This window comes from Coregonus lavaretus (assembly GCF_964263955.1).
Source record: "Coregonus lavaretus genome assembly, contig: HAP1_SCAFFOLD_2196, whole genome shotgun sequence".
NCBI lineage: Eukaryota > Metazoa > Chordata > Actinopteri > Salmoniformes > Salmonidae > Coregonus > Coregonus lavaretus.
The window spans coordinates 1,474-27,500 of NW_028158298.1; the positions used below are offsets into that span (position 1 = coordinate 1,474).

General features: G+C 43.2%; 2 protein-coding genes across 2 annotated transcripts in view; one reads left to right on the forward strand and one right to left on the reverse strand.

Moving 5' to 3' along the window:
• Positions 1-948: 948 nt before the first annotated feature.
• LOC311124184 (WASP homolog-associated protein with actin, membranes and microtubules-like) lies at positions 949-16,837 on the reverse strand. Its single transcript, XM_084198377.1, has 3 exons — positions 16,201-16,837; positions 3,957-4,130; positions 949-2,027 (listed from the first exon to the last, which is right to left on the reverse strand). The coding sequence occupies exons 1-3, from the start codon at positions 16,777-16,779 to the stop codon at positions 1,845-1,847; spliced, it is 936 nt and encodes a 311-aa protein (XP_084054503.1). The 5' UTR covers positions 16,780-16,837; the 3' UTR covers positions 949-1,844.
• Positions 16,838-17,065: 228 nt separating this feature from the next.
• Positions 17,066-26,027, forward strand: part of LOC311124186 (fibronectin type III and SPRY domain-containing protein 2-like) — a 20,365-nt gene continuing 11,403 nt past the window's right edge. The window contains exons 1-9 of the mRNA XM_084198379.1: positions 17,066-17,272; positions 17,758-18,008; positions 18,585-18,687; positions 19,105-19,200; positions 19,332-19,565; positions 20,054-20,076; positions 21,089-21,210; positions 24,829-24,996; positions 25,718-25,852. Of these exons, the coding sequence (XP_084054505.1) occupies positions 17,803-18,008; positions 18,585-18,687; positions 19,105-19,200; positions 19,332-19,565; positions 20,054-20,076; positions 21,089-21,210; positions 24,829-24,996; positions 25,718-25,852 (1,087 nt within the window). The 5' untranslated portion in view covers positions 17,066-17,272; positions 17,758-17,802. The remainder of the gene's footprint in view (positions 17,273-17,757; positions 18,009-18,584; positions 18,688-19,104; positions 19,201-19,331; positions 19,566-20,053; positions 20,077-21,088; positions 21,211-24,828; positions 24,997-25,717; positions 25,853-26,027) is intronic.

The following is a 26,027-nucleotide window of genomic DNA, read 5'->3' on the forward strand; positions in this document are numbered from 1 at the left end:
TCCACCCCCATGCTTCACAGTAGGTATGGTGTTCTTTGGATGCAACTCAGCATTCTTTGTCCTCCAAACACGACGAGTTGAGTTTTTACCAAAAAGTTATATTTTGGTTTCATCTGACCATATGACATTCTCCCAATCCTCTTCTGGATCATCCAAATGCACTCTAGCAAACTCCAGACGGGCCTGGACATGTACTGGCTTAAGCAGGGGGACACGTCTGGCACTGCAGGAATTGAGTCCCTGGCGGCGTAGTGTGTTACTGATGGTAGGCTTTGTTACTTTGGTCCCAGCTCTCTGCAGGTCATTCACTAGGTCCTCCCGTGTGGTTCTGGGATTTTTGCTCACCGTTCTTGTGATCATTTTGACCCCACGGGGTGAGATCTTGCGTGGAGCCCCAGATCGAGGGAGATTATCAGTGGTCTTGTATGTCTTCCATTTCCTAATAATTGCTCCCACAGTTGATTTCTTCAAACCAAGCTGCTTACCTATTGCAGATTCAGTCTTCCCAGCCTGGTGCAGGTCTACAATTTTGTTTCTGGTGTCCTTTGACAGCTCTTTGGTCTTGGCCATAGTGGAGTTTGGAGTGTGACTGTTTGAGGTTGTGGACAGGTGTCTTTTATACTGATAACAAGTTCAAACAGGTGCCATTAATACAGGTAACGAGTGGAGGACAGAGGAGCCTCTTAAAGAAGAAGTTACAGGTCTGTGAGAGCCAGAAATCTTGCTTGTTTGTAGGTGACCAAATACTTATTTTCCACCATAATTTGCAAATAAATTCATTAAAAATCCTACAATGTGATTTTCTGGAAAGTTTTTTCTCAATTTGTCTGTCATAGTTGATGTGTACCTATGAGGAAAATCACAGGCCTCTCTCATCTTTTTAAGTGGGAGAACTTGAACAATTGGTGGCTGACTAAATACCTTTTTTCCCCACTGTATTTCAAAAACTAAAAGCATTGTATTTGGGACAAATCATTCACTAAACCTCAACTAAATCTTGTAATGAATAATGTGGTAATTGAGCAAGTTGAGGAGACTAAACTGCTTGGAGTAACCCTGGATTGTAAACTGTTATGGTCAAAACATATTGATACAACAGTAGCTAGGATGGGGAGAAGTCTGTCCATAATAAAGCGCTGCTCTGCATTCTTAACAGCACTATCAACAAGGCAGGTCCTACAGGCCCTAGTTTTGTCACACCTGGACTACTGTTCAGTCGTGTGGTCAGGTGCCACAAAGAGGGATTTAGGAAAATTGCAATTGGCTCAGAACAGGGCAGCACGGCTGGCCCTTGGATGTACACAGAGAGCATTAATAATATGCATGTCAATCTCTCCTGGCTCAAAGTGGAGGAGAGATTGACTTCATCACTACTTGTATTTATGAGAGGTATTGACATGTTGAATGCACCGAGCTTTGTGCCAGTAGTTCAAACAGACAGCTCGGTTCATTCGGACACCCATGCATACCCCACAAGACATGCCACCAGAGGTCTCTTCACAGTCCCCAAGTCCAGAACAGACTATGGGAGGCGCACAGTACTACATAGAGCCATGTCTACATCAAGTAACTCGTGCAAGATTTAAAATTAGATTTAAAAAAACATATAAAAATACACCTTATGGAACAGCGGGGACTGTGAAGCAACACAAACATATATATGTGGTGGTAGAGTAGGGGACTGAGGGCACACACTTAATATGTTGTGAAATCTGTTGTAAATGTATTGTAATGTTTGAAAAAAACATTACAATACATTAATTTTGCTGGACCACAGGAAGAGTAGCTGCTGCCCTGGCAGGAACTAATGGGGATCCATAATAAATGCAAATACACACACACTTTTATCTCTCACACACACACTTTCTCTCTCTACCTCCGAGGGCTTTGGATGTTTCTATGAAGTAGCTGACGGTGATGTCCTGTATGGAGGAGACAGCATCCTCTCCTCTCCTCCTCCACTCCTCCGCCTCTCTCTCCAGTGCTGCTATCCTCTTAGGACCCAGCTCCTCCTCATCCAGAGACTTCTGATAGGGGCCAGGGGAGAACAGAAGAAAGGCTTTACATTCTAGAACAGTGGCATCGGGGATTAGAACAGTGGCATCGGGGTTTAGAACAGTGACATCAGGGTTTAGAACAGTGGCATCAGGGATTAGAACAGTGACATCGGGGTTTAGAACAGTGGCATCGGGGATTAGAACAGTGACATCAGGGTTTAGAACAGTGGTATCGGGGATTAGAACAGTGACATCTGGGTTTAGAACAGTGGCATCGGGGATTAGAACAGTGGCATCGGGGATTAGAACAGTGGCATCGGGGATTAGAACAGTGGCATCGGGGATTAGAACAGTGGCATTGGGGACTAGAACAGTGGCATCGGGGTTTAGAACAGTGGCATCGGGGATTAGAACAGTGACATCGGGGTTTAGAACAGTGGCATCGGGGATTAGAACAGTGACATCAGGGTTTAGAACAGTGGCATCGGGGTTTAGAACAGTGACATCGGGGTTTAGAACAGTGACATCAGGGTTTAGAACAGTGACATCAGGGTTTAGAACAGTGACATCGGGGTTTAGAACAGTGACATCGGGATTAGAACAGTGACATCGGGGTTTAGAACAGTGACATCAGGGTTTAGAACAGTGACATCAGGGTTTAGAACAGTGACATCAGGGTTTAGAACAGTGACATCAGGGTTTAGAACAGTGACATCAGGGTTTAGAACAGTGACATCAGGGTTTAGAACAGTGACATCAGGGATTAGAACAGTGGCATTGGGGATTAGAACAGTGGCATCGGGGATTAGAACAGTGGCATCGGGGATTAGAACAGTGGCATCAGGGATTAGAACAGTGGCATCGGGATTAGAACAGTGACATCGGGGTTTAGAACAGTGACATCAGGGTTTAGAACAGTGACATCAGGGTTTAGAACAGTGACATCGGGGTTTAGAACAGTGACATCGGGATTAGAACAGTGACATCGGGGTTTAGAACAGTGACATCGGGGTTTAGAACAGTGACATCGGGATTAGAACAGTGACATCGGGGTTTAGAACAGTGACATCAGGGTTTAGAACAGTGACATCAGGGTTTAGAACAGTGACATCAGGGTTTAGAACAGTGACATCAGGGTTTAGAACAGTGACATCAGGGTTTAGAACAGTGACATCAGGGTTTAGAACAGTGACATCAGGGTTTAGAACAGTGACATCAGGGTTTAGAACAGTGACATCAGGGATTAGAACAGTGACATCAGGGATTAGGACTCAGCTCCTCCTCCTACAGAGACACTGTGGCTGCGTTTAGACAGGCAGCCCAATTCTGATATTTTTTTCAGTAATTGTTCTTTTGACTAATCAGATCAGCGTTGAAAAAAATCTGATACGAAAAGATCTGATGTGATTGGTCAAAATACCAGTTAATTGGGCTGCCTGTTTAAACAGAGGGACACAGACATATAAGGTTTAGGACAAAACCACTGAAAGTCAGGGTCTCATCATCATGTTCAAACAGCTGAGCTTGACCTCCCTCACATTTTCAAAAAAAGAAATGAGAGGTATTCATGATGGACAAATGAGGTGATTTGGACACATAATGAGATTAACATGAGAATAGAATTAAACACATTGCTTATTTGACCTCTGTGGACGTGGCATAGCATATTTGTATTCTAAATGAGTGAAATGTGGTTTTGACCTCAGCTTGGTGATCGAGGCCAGAGCAGTTTGATTCTGGCTCTATTCCACCTTTTATCAAAAACTAATGAACAGACAGTGTCTCTTGTTCACGATTAATAACAGTCGATCAGTGTGTGCGAGCGAGCGTGTGTGTCTGCATAGTGTGTGTGTGTGTGTGTGTGTGTGTGTGTGTGTGTGTGTGTGTGTGTGTGTGTGTGTATGTGTGTGTGTGTGTGTGTGTGTGTGTGTGTGTGTGTGTCTCTGTGTCTCCACCTACCAGTATCTCCATCTTGTAGAGCCCAGCCAGTTCTCTCATGTCTCTGAAGGGTTGTAGCAGGTACTGATAGAAGGTGGTTGCTACAGTGACCAGGTCCTGGTAGGCTAGGTCCTCGTCGTCATAGAGCTGCAGCAGTAGGATCATTCTGTCTGCACCTCCATGACTCTGTAGGATCTGTCAATCAATCAATCAATCAATCAATCAATCCATTAATCCATTAGGCTAAATCAATCAAATTATATTCAGACAAACAGACTAGCGTTATACAGTATCTCACGTATACAAAAATCAATGTATTTGTCAGGTGACTGCACAATCAAATTATATTCAGACAAACAGACTAGCATTATACAGTATCTCACGTATACAAAAATCAATGAATTTGTCAGGTGACTGCCAATTCAATTTATGACCTGTGGAATGGACTATGGCCAACTTCAGATGTAGCAGAAGTCAAAGTCCAAAGTCACTGACCTGTATGAAGTCCTTTATATGACAATGAAGCCCTTTATCTACCTCCCCAGAGTCAGATGAACTCGTGGATACCATGTTTATGTCTCTGCGTTCAGTATGAAGGAAGTTAGAGGTAGTTTTGCAAGCCAATGCTAACTAGCGTCCGTGCTAGCTTAGCGCAAAGACTGGAAGTATCCGAAGACTTCCAGTCTTAGTGCTAAGCTAGTTAGCATTGGCTCGCGAAACTACCTCTAACTTCCTTCATTCTGGACGCAGAGGCATAAACATGGTATCAGCGAGTTGATCTGACTCCGGGGAAGATAAAGGGCATCATCCCAAACGATCCTTTTGAGTCTTCTCCCAGAGCTAAGCTAATGCCTTTAGCTCAGTGAACAAACACAGTCCTATAGCCCACAGATGACCCTGGCCTGATTACTGTTCGTTATGATGACAGACAGATATACAGTTGAAGTCGGAAGTTTACATACACTTAGGTTGGAGTCATTAAAACTCGTTTTTCAACCACTCCACAAATGTATTGTTAACAAACTATAGTTTTGGCATGTCGGTTAGGACATCTACTTTGTGCATGACACAAGTAATTTTTCCCAACAATTGTTTACAGACAGATTATTTCACTTATAATTCACTGTATCACAATTCCAGTGGGTCAGAAGTTTACATACACTAAGTCGACTGTACTTTTAAACAGCTTGGAAAATTCCAGAAAATGATGTCATGGCTTTAGAAGCTTCTGATAGGCTAATTGACATCATTTGAGTCAATTGGAGGTGTACCTGTGGATGTAATATCAAGGCCTACCTTCAAACTCAATGCCTCTTTGCTTGACATCATGGGAAAATCAAAAGAAATCAGCCAAGACCTCAGAAAAAAATGTGTAGACCTCCAAAAGTCTGGTTCATCCTTGGGAGCAATTTCCAAACGCCTGAAGGTACCACGTTCATCTGTACAAACAATAGTAAGCAAGTATAAACACCATGGGACCGCTCAGGAAGGAGACGCGTTCCGTCTCCTAGAGATGAACGTACTTTGGTGCGAAAAGTGCAAATCAATCCAAGAACAACAGCAAAGGACCTTGTGAAGATGCTGGAGGAAACGGGTACAAAAGTATCTATATCCACAGTAAAACGAGTCCTATATCGACATAACCTGAAAGGCTGCTCAGCAAGGAAGATGCCACTGCTCCAAAACCGCCATAAAAAACCCAGACTACGGTTTGCAACTGCACATGGGGACAAAGATTGTACTTTTTGGAGAAATATCCTCTGGTCTGATGAAACAAAAATAGAACTGTTTGGCCATAATGACCATCGTTATGTTTGGAGGAAAAAGGGGGTGGCTTGCAAGCCGAAGAACACCATCCCAACCGTGAAGCACGGGATTGGCAGCATCATGCTGTGGGGGTGCTATTGCTGCAGGAGGGACTGGTGCACTTCACAAAATAGATGGCATCATGAGGAAGGAAAATTATGTGGATATATTGAAGAAACATCTCAAGACATCAGTCAGGAAGTTAAAGCTTGGTCACAAATGGGTCTTCCAAATGGACAACGACCCCAAGCATACTTCCAAAGTTGTGGCAAAATGGCTTAAGGACAACAAAGTCAAGGTATTGGATTGGCCATCACAAAGCCCTGACCTCAATCCTATAGAACATTTGTGGGCATTTTACTAAGATTAAATGTCAGGAATTGTGAAAAACTGAGTTTAAATGTATTTGGCTAAGGTGTATGTAAACTTCCGACTTCAACTGTAGGTCTTGTTTTATTTATCTCTGGAGATCTATTCTACCATGACTTAATGTGGCCTTAGTGTCCCACTGTTACAGTACTCAGTGTACTGGAGCGGACGCTATCATGAGTCAGATGTTCATTCCAGCAACCTTGTGGTCCTCTGTAGCTCAACTGGTAGAGCATGGCACTTGTAACGCCAAGGTAGTGGGTTCAATCCCCGGGACCACCCATACATAAAAATGTATGCACACATGACTGTAAGTCGCTTTGGATAAAAGCGTCTGCTAAATGGCATATTATTATTATTATTATTATGTGTGTGTGTGTGTGGTGTGTGGTGTGTGGTGTGTGGTGTGTGGTGTGTGGTGTGTGTGTGTGTGTGTGTGTGTGTGTGTGTGTGTGTGTGTGTGTGTGTGTGTGTGTGTGTTGCGTCTCAGCCCCTGAAGTGACTGGTTAAACTCTATGGGACCATCTAACCATCTTTACCCCACTACAGTAAATGACCCTGACGTGATATATCTTAAGGATCATTTGGGCTAAACTGGAGTTTATTCCATTAGATTCCCCGATATATCATGTATTAATGATTTGATTAAAAAAAGGTCTCGCATTTGATTCAACTGGGGATTAAATTCTTAATATATTGGCATGCATAAGAAAAAAATCTAAGAGGATGTTAATTCTAGAGCTTGCTGTGTTTGTACTTGGGAAAAACAAATTGCGACACAGCAAACTTACAATGAACATGCTTGATACCACTGTTAGGTCCCTGAGGACACCAGAGCACAAAATAGAAGGGTTGGAATCAGAACTTCAAGCATGCGAAAAAGAGCATCATCTGACTAGGTCATTTCTACATGACCTGACTAGGTCATTTCTACATGACCTGACTAGGTCATTTCTACATGACCTGACTAGGTCATTTCTACATGATCTGACTAGGTCATTTCTACATGACACACGGCGAGATTTGTTAAAACAGAGCACAAACAGGCTCCAAAGCGACATGTCTGAATCGGATGGACGCACAGTCAGTCCCACCTACGGTGTGGCGTGCGTCTCCACGCCACTCTCTAATGTGTGGGTGGGCCAAGCTACCGAAATAGCCCCCCGTTGCAGCTATTAGGACGGGTACAGAGGCTAATCCCACAAAGCGTTGTTGTGATTTCTCTAAAAAAGGGATACGGTCTGGCGCTGTTGGAACCCAGGCAGAGGAAATCCTCCTGCAAAATAACCTACTCAGTTAGGGTTTTTTTGTAAGTCGTCAGAAAAGCGGTCACACATGGCAGAAACTTTGGGATTTAGGGAGGGACAGACCGTCTCTGTCGGTCACACATGGCAGAAACTTTGGGATTTAGGGAGGGGCAGACTGTCTCCGTTCTGCTTTCAGCATATGATTTGGAGCTCTCTCAAAAAAACTTAGGATATTTATTATTTGACTTGACTTGTGTGAACCAATTCTTCCTTTACAACTCAATCGTTTCTATATCCACTTGTTATGGCTGTGTAGGCTATATTTTTTAATGGGATATTTTTTTTTTTTATGTGTACAGATTGCTAGACAAAATGTAATGGCTCCTGTTCCTCAAATAATAGTTGTTGTCCTATGCGTACTACATATGGCTAAGTCCATCTGTATGTACAGTGGGGAGAACAAGTATTTGATACACTGCCGATTTTGCAGGTTTTCCTACTTACAAAGAAGCATGTAGAGGTCTGTAATTTTTATCATAGGTACACTTCAACTGTGAGAGACGGAATCTAAAACAAAAATCCGAAAATCACATTGTATGATTTTTAAGTAATGAATTTGCATTTTATTGCATGACATAAGTATTTGATACATCAGAAAAGCAGAACTTAATATTTGGTACAGAAACCTTTGTTTGCAATTACAGAGATCATACATTTCCTGTAGGTCTTGACCAGGTTTGCACACACTGCAGCAGGGATTTTGGCCCACTCCTCCATACAGACCTTCTCCAGATCCTTCAGGTTTCGGGGCTGTCGCTGGGCAATACGGACATTCAGCTCCCTCCAAAGATGTTCTATTGGGTTCAGGTCTGGAGACTGGCTAGGCCACTCCAGGACCTTGAGATGCTTCTTACGGAGCCACTCCTTAGTTGCCCTGGCTGTGTGTTTCGGGTCGTTGTCATGCTGGAAGACCCAGCCACGACCCATCTTCAATGCTCTTACTGATGGAAGGAGGTTGTTGGCCAAGATCTCGCGATACATGGCCCCATCCATCCTCCCCTCAATATGGTGCAGTCGTCCTGTCCCCTTTGCAGAAAAGCATCCCCAAAGAATGATGTTTCCACCTCCATGCTTCACAGTTGGGAGGGTGTTCTTGGGGTTGTACTCATCCTTCTTCTTCCTCCAAACACGGCGAGTGGAGTTTAGACCAAAAAGCTATATTTTTGTCTCATCAGACCACATGACCTTCTCCCATTCCTCCTCTGGATCATCCAGATGGTCATTGGCAAACTTCAGACGGGCCTGGACATGCGCTGGCTTGAGCAGGGGGACCTTGCGTGCGCTGCAGGATTTTAATCCATGACGGCGTAGTGTGTTACTAATGGTTTTCTTTGAGACTGTGGTCCCAGCTCTCTTCAGGTCATTGACCAGGTCCTGCCGTGTAGTTCTGGGCTGATCCCTCACCTTCCTCATCATCATTGATGCCCCACGAGGTGAGATCTTGTATGGAGCCCCAGACCGAGGATGATTGACCGTCATCTTGAACTTCTTCCATTTTCTAATAATTGCGCCAACAGTTGTTGCCTTCTCACCAAGCTGCTTGCCTATTGTCCTGTAGCCCATCCCAGCCTTGTGCAGGTCTACAATTTTATCCCTGATGTCCTTACACAGCTCTCTGGTCTTGGCCATTGTGGAGAGGTTGGAGTCTGTTTGATTGAGTGTGTGGACAGGTGTCTTTTATACAGGTAACGAGTTCAAACAGGTGCAGTTAATACAGGTAATGAGTGGAGAACAGGAGGGCTTCTTAAAGAAAAATGAACAGTTCTGTGAGAGCCGGAATTCTTACTGGTTGGTAGGTGATCAAATACTTATGTAATGCAATAAAATGCAAATTAATTACTTAAAAATCATACAATGTGATTTTCTGGATTTTTGTTTTAGATTCCGTCTCTCACAGTTGAAGTGTACCTATGATAAAAATTACAGACCTCTACATGCTTTGTAAGTAGGAAAACCTGCAAAATCGGCAGTGTATCAAATACTTGTTCTCCCCACTGTATATGGGCGGCAGATAGCTTAGCTTAGAGCGCTGTGCCAGTAACCGAAAGGTCGCTGGTTCTAATCCCCGAGCCGACTACGTGAAAAATCTGTTGATGTGCACTTAACCCTAATTGCTCCTGTAAATCGCTCTGGATAAGAGCGTCTGCTAAATGACTAAAATGTAAATGTAGATGTGTGTACTATGATGTCACTGCCTAATGTTGGGATGCTACACTTCATTTCCAAATTTATTGTGAAACCAACTCTTATCATTTTATTTATATTTTGAGTTGTTTGAAAGTAGTTTTTGATTTAATTTCAAAAATTGTTTCGAGATTATGGTTATTTTGTTCTCATTTTCAGGGAAAATCAATTTCCTCTCAAAGGGAGGAGTTTTGGAGAGTTTTAATTTCAAATATACTGTATTTTATGATGCAGTGAGCTCTGATCATCTTTTGACTTTATAAAACCACATCTGAAGTTGCTATTGACCAACCCAATCAGATAAACAGACTATTTGATGTTCATTGAAATGTTGAATGAATCTGTGATGTCTTGGTGTACCTCCAGTCTCTGTGTTTTGCTCTTACAAAGAAGAATGGAGCATTCCTTTCTAGCTTGCTTGCAGGAAGGTGTTACCGAAGGACATTTGCATGTCTAAAGCAGAAGACAATGCTACCCACTCCTGAAGTGGTGCTGCTAGGACCATGAACTGCTGGTCTGAAGATTGTCTGCAGTGACTACAGTGCTGGCCGTCCGGTTCCGTCTGATCCAGAATCAGATGTTCAAAGGAGAATTATCTAGGGCTGCACAGCCCCTGAAGAGACTCTTTACACTATGTAAAAGGTTGTATTGTCTTCTCAGGAAGTCAGCCTTCTCTGTGCTGCTATCAACCATCCAAATTCTATCAAACCTCTCTGTGAAGCACAATTGAGAGCATCCGGCACAATTGAGAGCATCCCATGTGGTCCTCTGTAGCTCAATTGGTAGAGCTTGGCGCTTGTAACGCCAGGGTAGTGGGTTCGATCCCCGGGACCACCCATACACAAAAATGTATGCACACATGACTGTAAGTCGCTTTGGATAAAAGCGTCTGCTAAATGGCATATTATTATTATATTATTATTTATCCCGTCGGGCTGTATCACCGCCTGGTATGGCAACTGCACTGCCCACAACCGCAGGGCTCTCCAGAGGGTGGTGCAGTATGCACAACTCATTACCGGGGGCAAACTACCCACCCTCCAGGACAGCTACAGCACCCGATGTCACAGGAAGGCCAAAAAGATAATCAAGGACAACTACCACCCGAGCCACTGCCTGTTCACCCCGCTATCATCCAGAAGGCGAGGTCAGTACAGGTGCATCAAAGCTTGGACCGAGAAATTGAAAAACAGCTTCTATCTCAAGGCCATCAGACTGTTAAACAGCCATCACTAGCACAGAGAGGCTGCTGCCTACATACAGACTTGAAAATCACTGGCAACTTTAATAAATGGAACACTAGTCACCTTAATAATGTTTACATATCTTGCATTACCCATCTCATATGTATATACTGTATTCTATTCTATCCATATGTATTTACTGTATTCTATACTATCTATTGCATCTTAGCCTATGCCACTCTGATAATGACATTGCTCATCTATATATTTATATATTCTTATTCCATTCCTTAACTTAGATTTGTGGAACTGTTAGATATTACTTGCTAGATATTGCTGCACTGTCGGAACTAGAAGCACAAGCATTTCGCTACACTCACAATAACATCTGCTAACCATGTGTATGTGACCAATACATTTGATTTGATTTAAATTTTAGTCACTTAGCAGACACTCTTATCCAGAGCGACTTACAGTTAGTGAGTGCATACATTTTTTTTTCTTCATACTGGCCTCCCGTGGGAATCGAACCCACAACCCAACTGAGCTACACGGGGTCCTGTTTACATCCTGTATGTCTGATATCTGATTGGAGGTTAACTTTACAGTAATTCTATTGGTCAACAAGTCAGATTTAGAATCCAAACAACTCAGATGTTATAAAAGGGGTCTCAGCTTGATTGTGTCTTTGTTCCTGACCTGCCACAGTGAGATACACTCTCCCTTTTTCTCTATTATCCACATGGTCTCTCTCTCTCTCTCTCTCTCTCTCTCTCTCTCTCTCTCTCTCTCTCTCTCTCTCTGTCTCTCTCTCTCTGTCTCTCTCTCTCGGTCTCTCTCTGTCTCTCTCTCTCTCTCTCTCTCTCTCTCTCGGTCTCTCTCGGTCTCTCGGTCTCTCTCTGTCTCTTGGTCTCTCTCTGTCTCTCGGTCTCTCTCTCTTGGTCTCTCTCTCTCTCTCGGTCTCTCTCTCTCTCGGCCTCTCTCTCTCTCTCTCTCTCTCTCGGTCTCTCTCTCTCTCGGTCTCTCTCTGTCTCTCTCTCGGTCTCTCTCTCTCTCGGTCTCTCTCTCTGTCTCTCTCTCTCTCTGTCTCTCTCTCTCTCTGTCTCTCGGGGTCTCTCGTTCTCTCTCTCTCTCTCTCTCTTGGTCTCTCTCTCTCTCTCTCTCTCGGTCTCTCTCGGTCTCTCTCTCTCTCTCTCTCTCGGTCTCTCTCTCGGTCTCTCAATTCAATTCAATTCAATTTAAGGGCTTTATTGGCATGGGAAACGTGTGTTAACATTGCCAAAGCAAGTGAAGTAGATAGTAAACAAAAGTGAAATAAACAATAAATATTAATAGTAAACATTACACTCTCTCTCTCGGTCTCTCTCTCTCTGTCTCTCTCTGTCTCTCTCTCTCTCGGGGTATCTCGGGGTCTCTCTCTCGGGGTCTCTCGGTCTCTCTCTCTCTCTCTCTGGGTCTCTCGGTCTCGGTCTCTCTCTCTCATTGGGAGGCCAATCTTCTCCAACACTCCCTGTCTCATTCTCTCAATTCAATGCAAGGGGTTTTATTGGCATGACAAACATATATTTACATGGCCAAGTCAAATAGATAATAAACTAAACTTAAATAAACAATAACAAATGAACAGTAAACATTACACTCACAAAAGTTTGAAAGGAATAGAGACATTTCAAATGTCATATTATGGCTATGTACAGTGTTATAACGATGTGCAAATAGTTAAAGTACAAAAGGGAAAATAAATAAACAAATATGGGTTGTATTTACAATGGTGTTTGTTCTTCACTGGTTGCCCTTTTGTGGCAACAGGTCACAAATCATGCTGCTGTGATGGCACACTGGTATTTCACCCAGTAGATAATGGAGTTGATCAAAATTGGATTTGTTTTCTAATTCTTTGTGGGTCTGTGTAATCTGAGAGAAATATGTGTCTCTAATATGGTCATACATTTGGCAGGAGGTTAGGAAGTGCAGCTCAGCTTTCCTTAAGTTTGGGTCAGTCACAGTGGTCAGATATTCTGCCACTGTGTACTCTCTGTTTAGGGCCAAGGAGCATCCTAGTTTGCGCTGTTTAAATGTTTTTATTTACAATGTGTCAAGTAATTCTCTTTTTGTTTTCTAATGATTTGGTTGGGTCTAATTGTGTTGCTGTCCTGGGGCTCTGTGGGGTCTGTTTGTGAACAGAGCCCCAGGATCAGCTTGCTTAGGGGACTCTTCTCCAGGTTCATCTCTCTGTAGGTGATGGCTTTGTTATGGAAGGTTTGGAATCGCTTCCTTTTAGGTGTTTGTAGAATTTAACGGCTCTTTTCTGGATTTTGATAATCAGCCTAATTCTGCTCTGCATGCATTATTTGGTGTTTTTCGTTGTACACAAAGGATGTTCTTGCAGAATTCTGCGTGCAGAGTCTCAATTTGGTGGTTGTCCCATTTTGTGAATTCTTGGTTGGTGAGCGGATCCCAGACCTCACAACCATAAAGGGCAATGGGTTCTAGAAATGATTCAAGTATTTTTAGACAGATCAAATGTTATGTTCCTTTTGATGGCATAGAAGGCCCTTCTTGCTTTGTCTCTCAGATAATTCTCTCTCTCTCTCTCTCTCCCCCTCTTCAACATCTACACTCTCTCTCCAAACTAATCCAGCCTCAGTGCTCACCTCACACCGCCAGGATTAGAGCAGCATGGTACAGGGAATAAGGAGAGAAGAATTCATTTATCTGCCTTTGAAACATCTTTATATGTGTTACTATCTTGTTGTGTATATAAACACAGTATAGGTCTACAGTGGCTTGCGAAAGTATTCACCCCCCTTGGCATTTTTCCTATTTTGTTGCCTTACAACCTGGAATTAAAATGGATTTTTTGGGTGTCTGTATCATTTGATTTACACAACATGCCTACCACTTTGAAGATGCAAAATATTTTTTATTGTGAAACAAACAAGAAATAAGACAGAAAAACAGAAAACTTGAGCGTGCATAACTATTCACCCCCCCAAAGTCAATATTTTGTAGAGCCACCTTTTGCAGCAATTACAGCTGCAAGTCTCTTGGGGTATGTCTCTATAAGCTTGGCACATCTAGCCACTGGGATTTTTGCACATTCTTCAAGGCAAAACTGCTCCAGCTCTTTCAAGTTGGATGGGTTCCGTTGGTGTACAGCAATCTTTAAGTCATATCACAGATTCTCAATTGGATTGAGGTCTGGCCTTTGACTAGGCCATTCCAAGACATTTAAATGTTTCCCCTAAAACCACTTGAGTGTTGCTTTAGCAGTATGCTTAGAGTCATTGTTCTGCTGGAAGGTGAACCTCCGTCCCAGTCTCAAATCTCTGGAAGACTGAAACAGGTTTCCCCTCAAGAATTTCCCTGTATTTAGTGCCATCCATCATTCCTTCAATTCTGACCAGTTTCCCAGTCCCTGCAGATGAAAAACATCCCCACAGCATGATGCTGCCACCACCATGCTTCACTGTGGGGATGGTGTTCTCGGGGTAATGAGAGGTGTTGGTTTGCGCCAGACATAGCGTTTTCCTTGATGGCCAAAAAGCTAAATTTTAGTCTCATCTGACTCATCCGTCTCAACACCAAACGTGTTTGCTTATTTTTTTCTTTAAGCAATGGCTTTTTTCTGGCCTCTCTTCCGTAAAGCCCAGGTCTTTGGAGTGTATGGCTTAAAGTGGTCCTATGGACAGATACTCCAATCTCCGCTGTGGAGCTTTGCAGCTCCTTCAGGGTTATCTTTGGTTTCTTTGTTGCCTCTCTGATTAATGCCCTCCTTGCCTGGTCCGTGAGTTTTGGTGGGCGGCCCTCTCTTGGCAGGTTTGTTGTGGTGCCATATTATTAAATATTAATTTTTTTATAATGGATTGAATGGTGCTCTGTGGGATGTTCAAAGTTTCTGATATTTTTTTATAACCCAAACCTGATCTGTACTTCTCCACAACTTTGTCCCTGACCTGTTTGGAGAGCTCCTTGGTCTTCCTGGTGCCGCTTGCTTGGTGGTGCCCCTTGCTTAGTGGTGTTGCAGACTCTGGGGCCTTTCAGAACAGGTGTATATATACTGAGATCATGTGGCAGATCATGTGACACTTAGATTGCACACAGGTGGACTTTATTTAACTAATTATGTGACTTCTGAAGGTAATTGGTTGCACCAGATCTTATTTAGGGGCTTCATAGCAAAGGGGGTGAATACATATGCCCGCACCAATTTTCAGTTATTTATTTGTTCTTTTTTAAATTTCACTTCACCAATTTGGACTATTTTGTGTATGTCCATTACATGAAATCCAAATAAAAATCCATTTAAATTACAGGTTGTAATGCAACAAAATAGGAAAAACGCCAAGGGGGATTAATAAATTTGCAAGGCACTGTATATCCATGCATAGGGTTGTCCTTGTGCTAGTGGTACAGACAGACAATAGGGAGAGAGAAAGTCATGTATCTGCCGTTTAAACGTCTTTATAAAGCCTATCTGCATTAACACAGTTTATACCATGGCATTGTTGAATACTTGTTTCTGTTTGGCTTGAAGAGCATTCTAGAACGTGCATTATTTCCCTATAATGCACTGTATATCAGCACTGTAGAATTCAATGGCTATTGTTCATTCTTACATGTTCTACTGAGATACTTTTGAAAGCAAAAGTCGAATTGGATGGCAATTTATGAGAATTCAGTGTGGAAAAATGCCACTTTTTAATTGCCCTACTGTAAAACAGTAGGCTACGGTATCGGACCCAAAAACCATATCGGTAGGGCTCTAATGCATAGTTTCATTGGGTTTACGTAAAGGCGCTAGACCTGCATAGCTAAATAAATAGGCTATCAACATCCTAAAACTACTGTCAACATAGAAACAGAGAATGAATGACAGGCTAATCTCCCTGTTTCTAGCCAAGACCTTAGGGGAGAACACCTTGCAGGGTGATAACAACACGAGTCACTGGAATGAAGCAGGACTGGATTATCAGCTGGCTAGGAGCAGGCTTGGTAATGTTTTCCTTCTCACGTGTTGTCATATTGCGCAACAATAGTGATGACAATGACACTGCATCTTTATTAAAACCCCTATGTGAACCAGGTGGATGACGCTGTCTATCCCAACGTCATGAGGGGATTTAAATGCCTAATGTTGGACAGAAATGTTTCGGGTTTACTCACAGGGACTTGATTACTGGATAGTGCTGGCATCGGTAAGGAGACGGTATGCCTCAATCCTGATCGTGGGGGACCCCCTGAGACCGCAGGCTTTTGTTCCAGCCCAGCAATGTAGCCTACTCCTGATTCAAATGATCAAGGGCGTAGGCCTAGTGATTGGTTAGTGCTGGGCTGGAACAAAAGTTTGCAAACCATGTGGCAGGACCAGGATAGAAGAACAGTGACAGGTCACAGCTTGTATAGATCACAAACCTTTCTAAGGTGATCCTTAGCCCTGGTGACTTCATCCTGCATGGTTTTCCTCTTAAACTCCTGCATGTTCTCAAAGTACTCCTCCACATCTCGCTCGTCCTGCGGGAAAAGCGAGTCCAGCACTATCTTCCTGCCACAGATATCTATCGCAGTGCTGAAGTACTTCTCCAGCTGACGGCAAGGTGTATCCAGATCTCTCTCTTGGTCATCTTGGTTGGACTTCCGATTGCTGCTGAGAAAGATCATGTCCCAAATGTTACCCTCCTTGAAATCTGACAGGTCGGGGAAATAGGGTGCGACGACATCCCCGACCCCTGTAAACTGACGGTGGACATTTTCTAAATCGTTAACAGAGAAGAGTCCGGCCCAGCTGGTTTCGGTTTCGCAGACAGCAAGCTGGTCTTTGCGCTTCTGTCGTTGGAGAGTTCTGTTGTGACAGGTGACAGCGAACTTGGACTCGATAACATTCCACTGCACGATAAAACCGAGCTTGAACGTCTCGCTTTCTTCGAATATGTTAGTTTTGATGGCGACCCAGCCGTCCAAGCTGTCCAAACGCTCGCAGTCTATGCTATTCATTTTGTAGTAAACATGTAGCTAGCTGGCTAGCTAAAACTTGTATTCCTCTGCCTTGTTTACAGCGTCCGCCATTTGTAATAATGACGTAGTGTTTCCTGTGGGGTTCTCTTTATTTTCAACTTTGACCTTTCGATCACATGCTCAGGGGGAATTCCACAGCTATTTTGATTCGCTACAATGTATTAAGGATTTATGCCAAGAGATTTTAATATTTGCTACAATGTGTCGCCTTCAAGAAAATAATTACTACATTCACAATTAAATACTCTTGGATTAAATACAATATCACTACTCTATTAGGCGACGCAGGGCAGATTTTGGCAGTATGTCAAAATACCCACGCTGACACTTGATCTGTGTGCATAACAGTTGGGGTTCCTGCTATATTTGTCACAAGCTGTGTTTGCTTCCTTGGTTAGCCTGTCAAAAACACTGTCAATGGTCGCCCTGAATCGACGTTGCTGGGGGAGTTATTGAATAATTTATCACCAAGGTAAACTTAACCAGTGTTATAATAAGTAATATGTCTAGTCATAATTATAGCAAATAAATGGGAAACTCCAGCATAGTTTAAATGGTGTGTTGAGTTTATGTGTACAGCATGCCTGATCCATGTTTTGACAGATGTCCAGGATGTTAGAGAAGCACAGCTTCTTTAACTGTCGTTTCATCATCACTGTGTACAGTCCTTTCTGATTCAGTACAAGTGTTTTTCTGAACATTCTGACTATGAATCATACTTGTTTTGATTGCAAATAATGAACTCCCTGCATGGTTTCTATAAGTTAACTAATTGAAGATGTATACTTATTTTTTAAAGCTACATAAAGCATGTCATCATATTTACACAAGTGATTGACTGGTTGGTTAGTGTTGGGTAAATAGAACATCAAAACATTTCTACAATACCTACTTCCAGTGGGATCCTGGTCCTTAGTGGAAAAATATTCATCTTAGATTTTGTGTTTTATAGTACAGTCCACAGTACCTCCAGACCTGTCCCCTCTCCACCCTCCTCCCATCATGGACCTGTATGAGGTCTTCACAGGAAGCAGGCTGGATGTCATCACTGAGGAGGTGCTGAGTGGAGATGAGGAGCACCAGGAGGAGGTGAAGGAGGAGGAGGTGAACAGGGATCTCCCTACCAAAGAGGCCTTCGTAGTGGTGTCAGAGAAGGCAGAGACTAGAACCTTCCAGCGTTTCTCCACGGATACAAATGACTCTCTGAGGTCCGTAATACAATACTTGAATGCTTTTGGTCCATTTGCACGGATATTCTTTATTTTTTGCTGTCACAGTACGCATCCTGACACACAACACAAACATCACAGGCTGGGAGGGGTACTTAGGGGTAATAATAATAACAATATGCCATTTAGCAGACGCTTTTATCCAAAGCGACTTACAGTCATGTGTGCATACATTTTTTACGTATGGGTGGTCCAGAGGATCGAACCCACTACCCTGGCGTTACAAGCGCCATGCTCTACCAATTGAGCAACAGAGGACCAAAGTGCCTCGCTCAAGTGCACAACAGCGGTAGGTAGTGTATGGGATCCTCCGGCTGCCGGCTCACTCCCTGCAGATTTCCCCACAGGCAGCTCAGGGGTTCGAACTGGCCAACCTCTGGTTACTGGCCTGCCTCTCTAACCTCAAGGCTACCGCCACCCCCCGGTGTGTAATGCACTATGCAATCTTTGCATGACATGTTGCGTGTCTGTCTGCATCCATTTATTTAAGCTGACAAATGCATTATGATGCATAAATAATTTCCTCAATGGATACAATAAAGCAATCATCATCAGGTTTGAGGCGTACGTCCCGTCTTCAGATGAGGAGGGAACTCCATCACCTGACAGCTCTGTGGACGGACATGATGACGTGTTTGAGGAGCACAAGAAGTCGGAGGTAGGGGAGGGTGTGAGTGTGTGTTGAGTCGGAGGTAGGGGAGGTTGTGTGTGTTGAGTCGGAGGTAGGGGAGGGTGTGTGTGTTGAGTCTGAGGTAGGGGAGGGTGTGTGTGTTGAGTCGGAGGTAGGGGAGGGTGTGTGTGTTGAGTCGGAGGTAGGGGAGGGTGTGTGTGTTGAGTCGGAGGTAGGGGAGGGTGTGTGTGTTGAGTCGGAGGTAGGGGAGGGTGTGTGTGTTGAGTCGGAGGTAGGGGAGGGTGTGTGTGTTGAGTCGGAGGTAGGGGAGGGTGTGTGTGTTGAGTCGGAGGTAGGGGAGGGTGTGTGTGTGTGTGCTCTCCTGCCAACAACAGCAGTTAGCGAGAGCACAAACAGATTTGCACTCAGGCTACCCTTGACCCTTAATTTCTTCCGTACCTTCAGAACAAGGTGAATAACATCAGGACTAAGCTGGAGGAGAAGGTGGTGGAGATGGAGAACTTTGCAGGACATCTAGAAGAGATCTTCCTAACTGTTGAGGTACAACAACCACTATTACTGACACAACAACCACATTACACACACATAACAAAGACACAGCCACAGGTTATGAAACATGGATCTGTGAGACCCTGATCATCACTTAATGAAACGGTTTCATATTTTTTCAGGATAATTTTGGTCGTCAGGAGCAGCACCTGGAGCAGCACTACAACGACGTTCTGCAGACGTTGTCCCAGCGTTACGACGAGCGAGCCGCAGCGCTGGGGGAGGAGAAGAAGAGGAAGTTGGAGGCCTTGTACACTCAGCTGCTGGGCTGCGGACGCACCCTGGATGCATCCAAGGACCTGATTGAGACCGCCCAGGAACTGTACCGCACCGAGGACAAACAACTCTTTCTACAGGTCTGTTGTAGTGGGTCGTCCGAATTATTTTTTCAAGATTAAATCATTGAATTGCTAATATAACTTCATAATTTGAAATAACTTGTACATTTATGATAACTTTGTTTGCTATGAGTTATGTTAAACACTCAGTAGTCAGTTTATTAATTTTTTATTTTGCTGGACCCCAGGAAGAGTAGATGTAATGGGGATCCATAATAAATACAAATACCAGGCTCAAATTCGCTTAGATCACTCATTTTGCCCATTCTAACGTTCAATCGAACAGTAACTGAATGCCTCGATGCCTGCTTTATATAGCAAGCCGCGTGACTCACTATCTGTAGGAGGGAACCATTTTCGTGAACGGGGTGGTGTACCTAATAAACGGTGTATATTCTGTGGTCTTTGTGATGTTTTAATCTGGCAGTTAAAGGTTTTATGAACCTTAAAATGTTAATGACCACTGGAGGAGTTGACTTTTGATGTTGTGAACTTTCCATTGACAGGCTGTTATGCCCACCATGAAGAGGTGAGGTACTGAAAGGAGACTAACACTACAACAGAACTATACTATACTAAACTATACTAAACTATACTATACTATACTATACTATACTATACTATACCGTAAGGAGACTAACATTGCTAGCCTGAGAGTATAACATAACTAGCCTGGTCCCAGATCCATTTTAGCCTGGTTTTATCTGTTTGTGCTCTTGCCAACGTGCTAGATCCATTTGTGCTATCTTACCATTGTTGCATGACCATGACCACAGGAGTTGGCAAGGCACAAACAGATCTGGCACCAGGCTATAACAGAACAATTATACGTGTCTGTTTATAATGGCATGGTAGTGCAGTGAGTCTGGTTAATAACAGTGTCATCCAGTGATTTGCAGTGAACCGTGTAACAGCCTGATTAGGAGTGTTTCATGAGGATAATATATCTGTTTATGTTTGATGTCATCAACGCTCATTCATTTACATTTTTTACAGTTTAGTCATTTAGCAGACGCTCTTATCCAGAGCGACTTACAGTTAGTGAGTGCATACATTATCATACTGGAGGCCTTGTACAGTCTGTGTTCTGAAACCAAAATAGTTTCCGATCCTAATTAGCCAACTAATTCAACTAATTCAAATTAAGCAGTATAATTAATGTGTTTGATGTTGAAGAGGGTTTGTTGACATAGCTTATGTTTTGACTAGCATGATGGCGCATGATGCTACATCCAATGTTCATTTCAGTGTAGTTTTAGGGAGGCTCTGTTCAGAAGGTTGCGACGTTACAAAATATTTGGATAGAAATCCATTTTGTAGAACAGGTATGCTTTTTCGTTGTGTAGAATTGGACATCGTGTCAGCTCTATTCATTCCATTTCTATATGCAACGTTCTGAACGTTTCATCTCATTGAATACAAGTCTGTTTGCTGACAGGTGTTTGTTTGTCAAATCACAATCAAGGAGTTTGCTGACTTGGGTGTGTTTGTCCAATCAGAATCAAGGTTTTTGCTGATTGATGTTTTGTTTGCCTAATCAGAATTGAGGAGTTTGCGAAGGAGAAGCCTGACCTGACGCTGGTGACCACTCTGGAGTTTGACAGGCCCCTCGCCAACCTGTCAGACGTCAAGACCATGATGGACTCCATCAACATCGTACCAGGTCTGATCAATCAATCAATCAACCCATCCTTCTATCCACCCACCCATCCATCCACCACAGGAGGTTGGTGGCACCTTAATTGGGAGGATGGGCTTGTGGTAATGGCTGGAGCGGAATCAGTGGAATGGTAGCAAATATTTCAAACACGTGGTTTCCATGGTTTCCATTCCATTCTCTCTGTTCCAGCCAATATTATGAGCCGTCCTCCCCTCAGCAGCCTCCACTGCCATCCATCCACCCATCCATCCATCCATCCATCCATCCACCCACCCACCCATCCATCCATCCACCCACACACCCATCCATCCATCCATCCATCCATCCATCCATCCATCCATCCATCCACCCACCCACCCACCCATCCATCCATCCATCCATCCACCCACCCACCCACCCACCCACCCACCCACCCACCCACCCACCCACCCACCCATCCACCCACCCATCCATCCATCCATCAATTTGATTAATAAGTTAGTCCAAGGGCCAGCTATCTAAACTTGTAGTAATCATGGTTGAATTTCCGACCGGGGGGCCCCCATTGATTTTGTTAGTCACTCTCACACAGGTATCATATTAAACACTGCAAACATTTCTCTCCACCCTATGGCAAAATGAGTAGAATTGCATGAAATGTGTTATAAAATTGCTAAATCTTCTCTCCACCCATGGTAAAATGTGTAGATCTGCAACATTCTTGCTTTAAGACTAACACATTTTCTCTACGCCCCATGGCAAAATGTGTAGAATTGCAGGAAATTAACTCTAAAACTTTTCCTCTCCACTGTCAAGAGCGGGGCTGCTAAAATGTTTTGCTCGCAAGGTGGGGGTATGGATGTGGGTACGCAGACCCGCGAGCCACTGCAGGCCCCCGATGAGTTCAGATGTTTTGTGGCCCCCACCCCCATCAAAGTTGCCCATCCCTGATTTAGACCATGAGTATGAGTTTGGAACAGAATAGAGCAGAGCCCCGGAGAAATCATTCCAGACTCCAACCTGTACGTCTATATATATATATATATATATATATATATATATATATATATATATATATATATGTGGAGGTTCGCTAGGGGAGTTTGGTTGCTTAGAAACAAACGACTTCGATGCAAAGTGATTTCATTTCTCGGAGTATTTAATTACATAGGGCCACTGGAGTGACGAGTCAGGAACTTTTGAGTGATGCTTTCATTCTGCTAAAGTTTGACTGAGTCAATGGCTGTGTCCCAAATGTCACCCTATTCCCTATGTAGTGCACTGCTATACACTACGTTGGACCAGAGCCTATTTGTCAAAAGCAGTGCACTACATAGGGAATAGGGTGCCATTTGGAACACAGGCAATCTCCATACTGCTTCTGTCGCTAATGATTGTAGAGGTTGGCTGTGATGTCAGTCTGTCTGAAGAGAGATTATGGCTGTGACGTCAGTCTGTCTGAAGAGAGATTATGGCTGTGACGTCAGTCTGTCTGAAGAGAGATTATGGCTGTGATATCAGTCTGTCTGAAGAGAGATTATGGCTGTGACGTCAGTCTGTCTGAAGAGAGATTATGGCTGTGACGTCAGTCTATCTGAAGAGAGATTATGGCTGTGACGTCAGTCTGTCTGAAGAGAGATTATGGCTGTGATATCAGTCTGTCTGAAGAGAGATTATGGCTGTGACGTCAGTCTGTCTGAAGAGAGATTATGGCTGTGATATCAGTCTGTCTGAAGAGAGATTATGGCTGTGACGTCAGTCTGTCTGAAGAAAGATTATGTCTGTGACGTCAGTCTGTCTGAAGAGAGATTATGGCTGTGATATCAGTCTGTCTGAAGAGAGATGATGTCTGTGACGTCAGTCTGTCTGAAGAGAGATTATGGCTGTGATTATCAGTCTGTCTGAAGAGAGATTATGTCTGTGACGTCAGTCTGTCTGAAGAGAGATTATGGCTGTGATATCAGTCTGTCTGAAGAGAGATTATGGCTGTGATGTCAGTCTGTCTGAAGAGAGATTATGGCTGTGATTATCAGTCTGTCTGAAGAGAGATTATGGCTGTGATTATCAGTCTGTCTGAAGAGAGATTATGGCTGTGATTATCAGTCTGTCTGAAGAGATATTATGTCTGTGATGTCAGTCTGTCTGAAGAGAGATTATGTATGTGATGTCAGTCTGTCTGAAGAGAGATTATGTCTGTGATGTCAGTCTGTCTGAAGATAGATTATGGCTGTAATGTCAGTCTGTCTGAAGAGAGATTATGGCTGTGATGTCAGTCTGTCTGAAGAGAGATTATGTCTGTGATGTCAGTCTGTCTGAAAATAGATTATGGCTGTAATGTCAGTCTGTCTGAAGAGATATTATGTCTGTGATGTCAGTCTGTCTGAAGATAGATTATGGCTGTAATGTCAGTCTGTCTGAAAATAGATTATGTCTGTGATGTCAGTCTGTCTGAAGAGAGATTATGTCTGTGATGTCAGTCTGTCTGAAGAGAGATTATGGCTGTGATGTCTGTAGATACTGAGTTGTAGAACGATGCTGGTTGTGTAACGTCTGCCTGACTGACTGAATGTAGAGTCTGCATCCCAAATGGTCGTCACAGACAGACTCTAGTCTGTCTCAAATGACACCCTATCCCTATATAGTGCACTACCTTTGACCAGGGCCCGTAGGGATCTAGTCCAAAGTACTGCACTACAGGGAATAGGGTGTCATTTGGGACAGACTAGAGTCTGTCTGTGACGACCATTTGGGATGCAGACTCTACATTCAGTCAGTCAGGCAGCTGTGATTCACTTGGTGACTCACCTCAGACAGCTTTGTTTGGTTTCTCAGAATCTCTGATTCCACAGAAGGGGACACACTTGAGAGAAGTAAAAAAATATATATATATATAAATTGGAATAAAATGGTCTTAATAATGTCCTTTGTGTTTAAAATTGGCTGTAGGGAGAGCGCAGTGTGAAAATCAATAACTCATCAATGAAATCGAGACGTAGTATTATGTTGTCACAGTCACTTAGAAAAAGTGGCAAGACCATGAAACAAACCTCTGTGGAGATTCTTTTTCAAGTAATGATGATGATGATGCAGCATTGTGGCGATCCTCTGAGTGTTACAAGCCACGTTACAATTCCCACTAAATGGGTTAACCCTATCGGTGCGACGCGTAGGTTTTTTTTGCCTTTCACTCCAGCGACCCGGGTTCGATTCCCTGTCCCGCCATTCGCTACAGTATGTATGGGGCGGCAGGTAGCTTAGTGGTTAAGAGCGTTGTGCCAGTAACCGAAAGGTCGCTGGTTCTAATCCCCGAGCTGACTAGGTGAAAAAATCTGTCGATGTGCCCTTGAGCAAGGCACTTAACCCTAATTGCTCCTGTAAGTCGCTCTGGATAAGAGCGTCTGCTAAATGACTAAAATGTACAAATGTAAATGTAAAAATAAAACATCAATGCAGTACAACCTAATTCACATAAAGGTGTTCCTCTCTCCTTGTGATGTCACCATCATGGTTATGGTTTTCATCTTGATGTGATATCATGTGATTGTAATGTGATGTGATATCATGTGATTGTAATGTGATGTGATATCATGTGATTGTAATGTGATGTGATGTGATTGTGATGTGATTGTAATGTGATTCCAGCCCCATCTGCCCCGGTCATCAACCCCCAGGTGTCTAACTCGGCCACGCCGACTTCTCTGCGTGTGTGTTGGAGCCTGTTCTCAGACGACTCTGTGGAGTACTATGAGCTCTACTACAGACCTGTCCTGGAGGACACACCGGCTGCAGACAGCACCAAGGGACCTGACGGTAGCAACTAGTACAACCAGAACCAGTAGAACATAGAATCAGAACATAGAATCAGGACAGAGAATCAGAACATAAAATCAGGACATAGAATCAGAACATAGAATCAGAACATAGAATCAGGACATAGAATCAGGACATAGAATCAGGACATAGAATCAGAACATAGAATCAGGACATAGAATCTGAACATAGAATCAGGACATAGAATCAGAACATAGAATCAGAACAGAGAATCAGAACATAAAATCAGGACATAAAATCTGAACATAAAATCAGGACATAAAATCTGAACATAAAATCAGGACATAGAATCAGAACAAAAGATCAGAACATAGAATCAGGACACGGAATCAGAACATAGAACCAGAACATAGAATCTGAACATAGAATCTGAAAATAGAATCAGTATTCAGAACCTGTAAAACATAGAATCAGATCATAGAATCAGAACATAGAATCAGAACATAACATAGACAGACATTCCAGTTCAATGTTTCATGACATTATGGACCAACATGGAGACAATATATTGGGTGTACTATTTGGAATGTTCAATCTCTCTCTGAGGGGATTAATTGAATCGAATCGAATCAACTCTTCCCCTATGAGGGAGTTTATGGTTACTTTACTTAAAACCAACAGGTATAACGCTTTAATAATTCTTTATAATGCATTGCTATAATGTTCTAAATGATTTAACTGAGTTGTCTCTCCTCCTCAGTGTCTAATGTGAAGGTGAAGGAAACCCACTGTAGTGTAGGAGAGCTGCTGCCTAACGCGCAGTATGAGTTGTGGGTCACAGCTACCAACACCACAGGCATCAGCCCTGCCAGTGAGAAGGCTGTCTACATGACAGGTGAAACCATGGACCTGTTACAGGGAACACCAGATGGCTTGTAACACCACTTTCAAACTGACAAACATGAACCAACCCAGTGTTTTTCAATAGGAATGTGTCAGAGGAAAGCACAACTGAATGGGTTGCACTATTTTAATGTTGTCCTCTCTCTCTCTCTCTCTCTCTCTCTCTC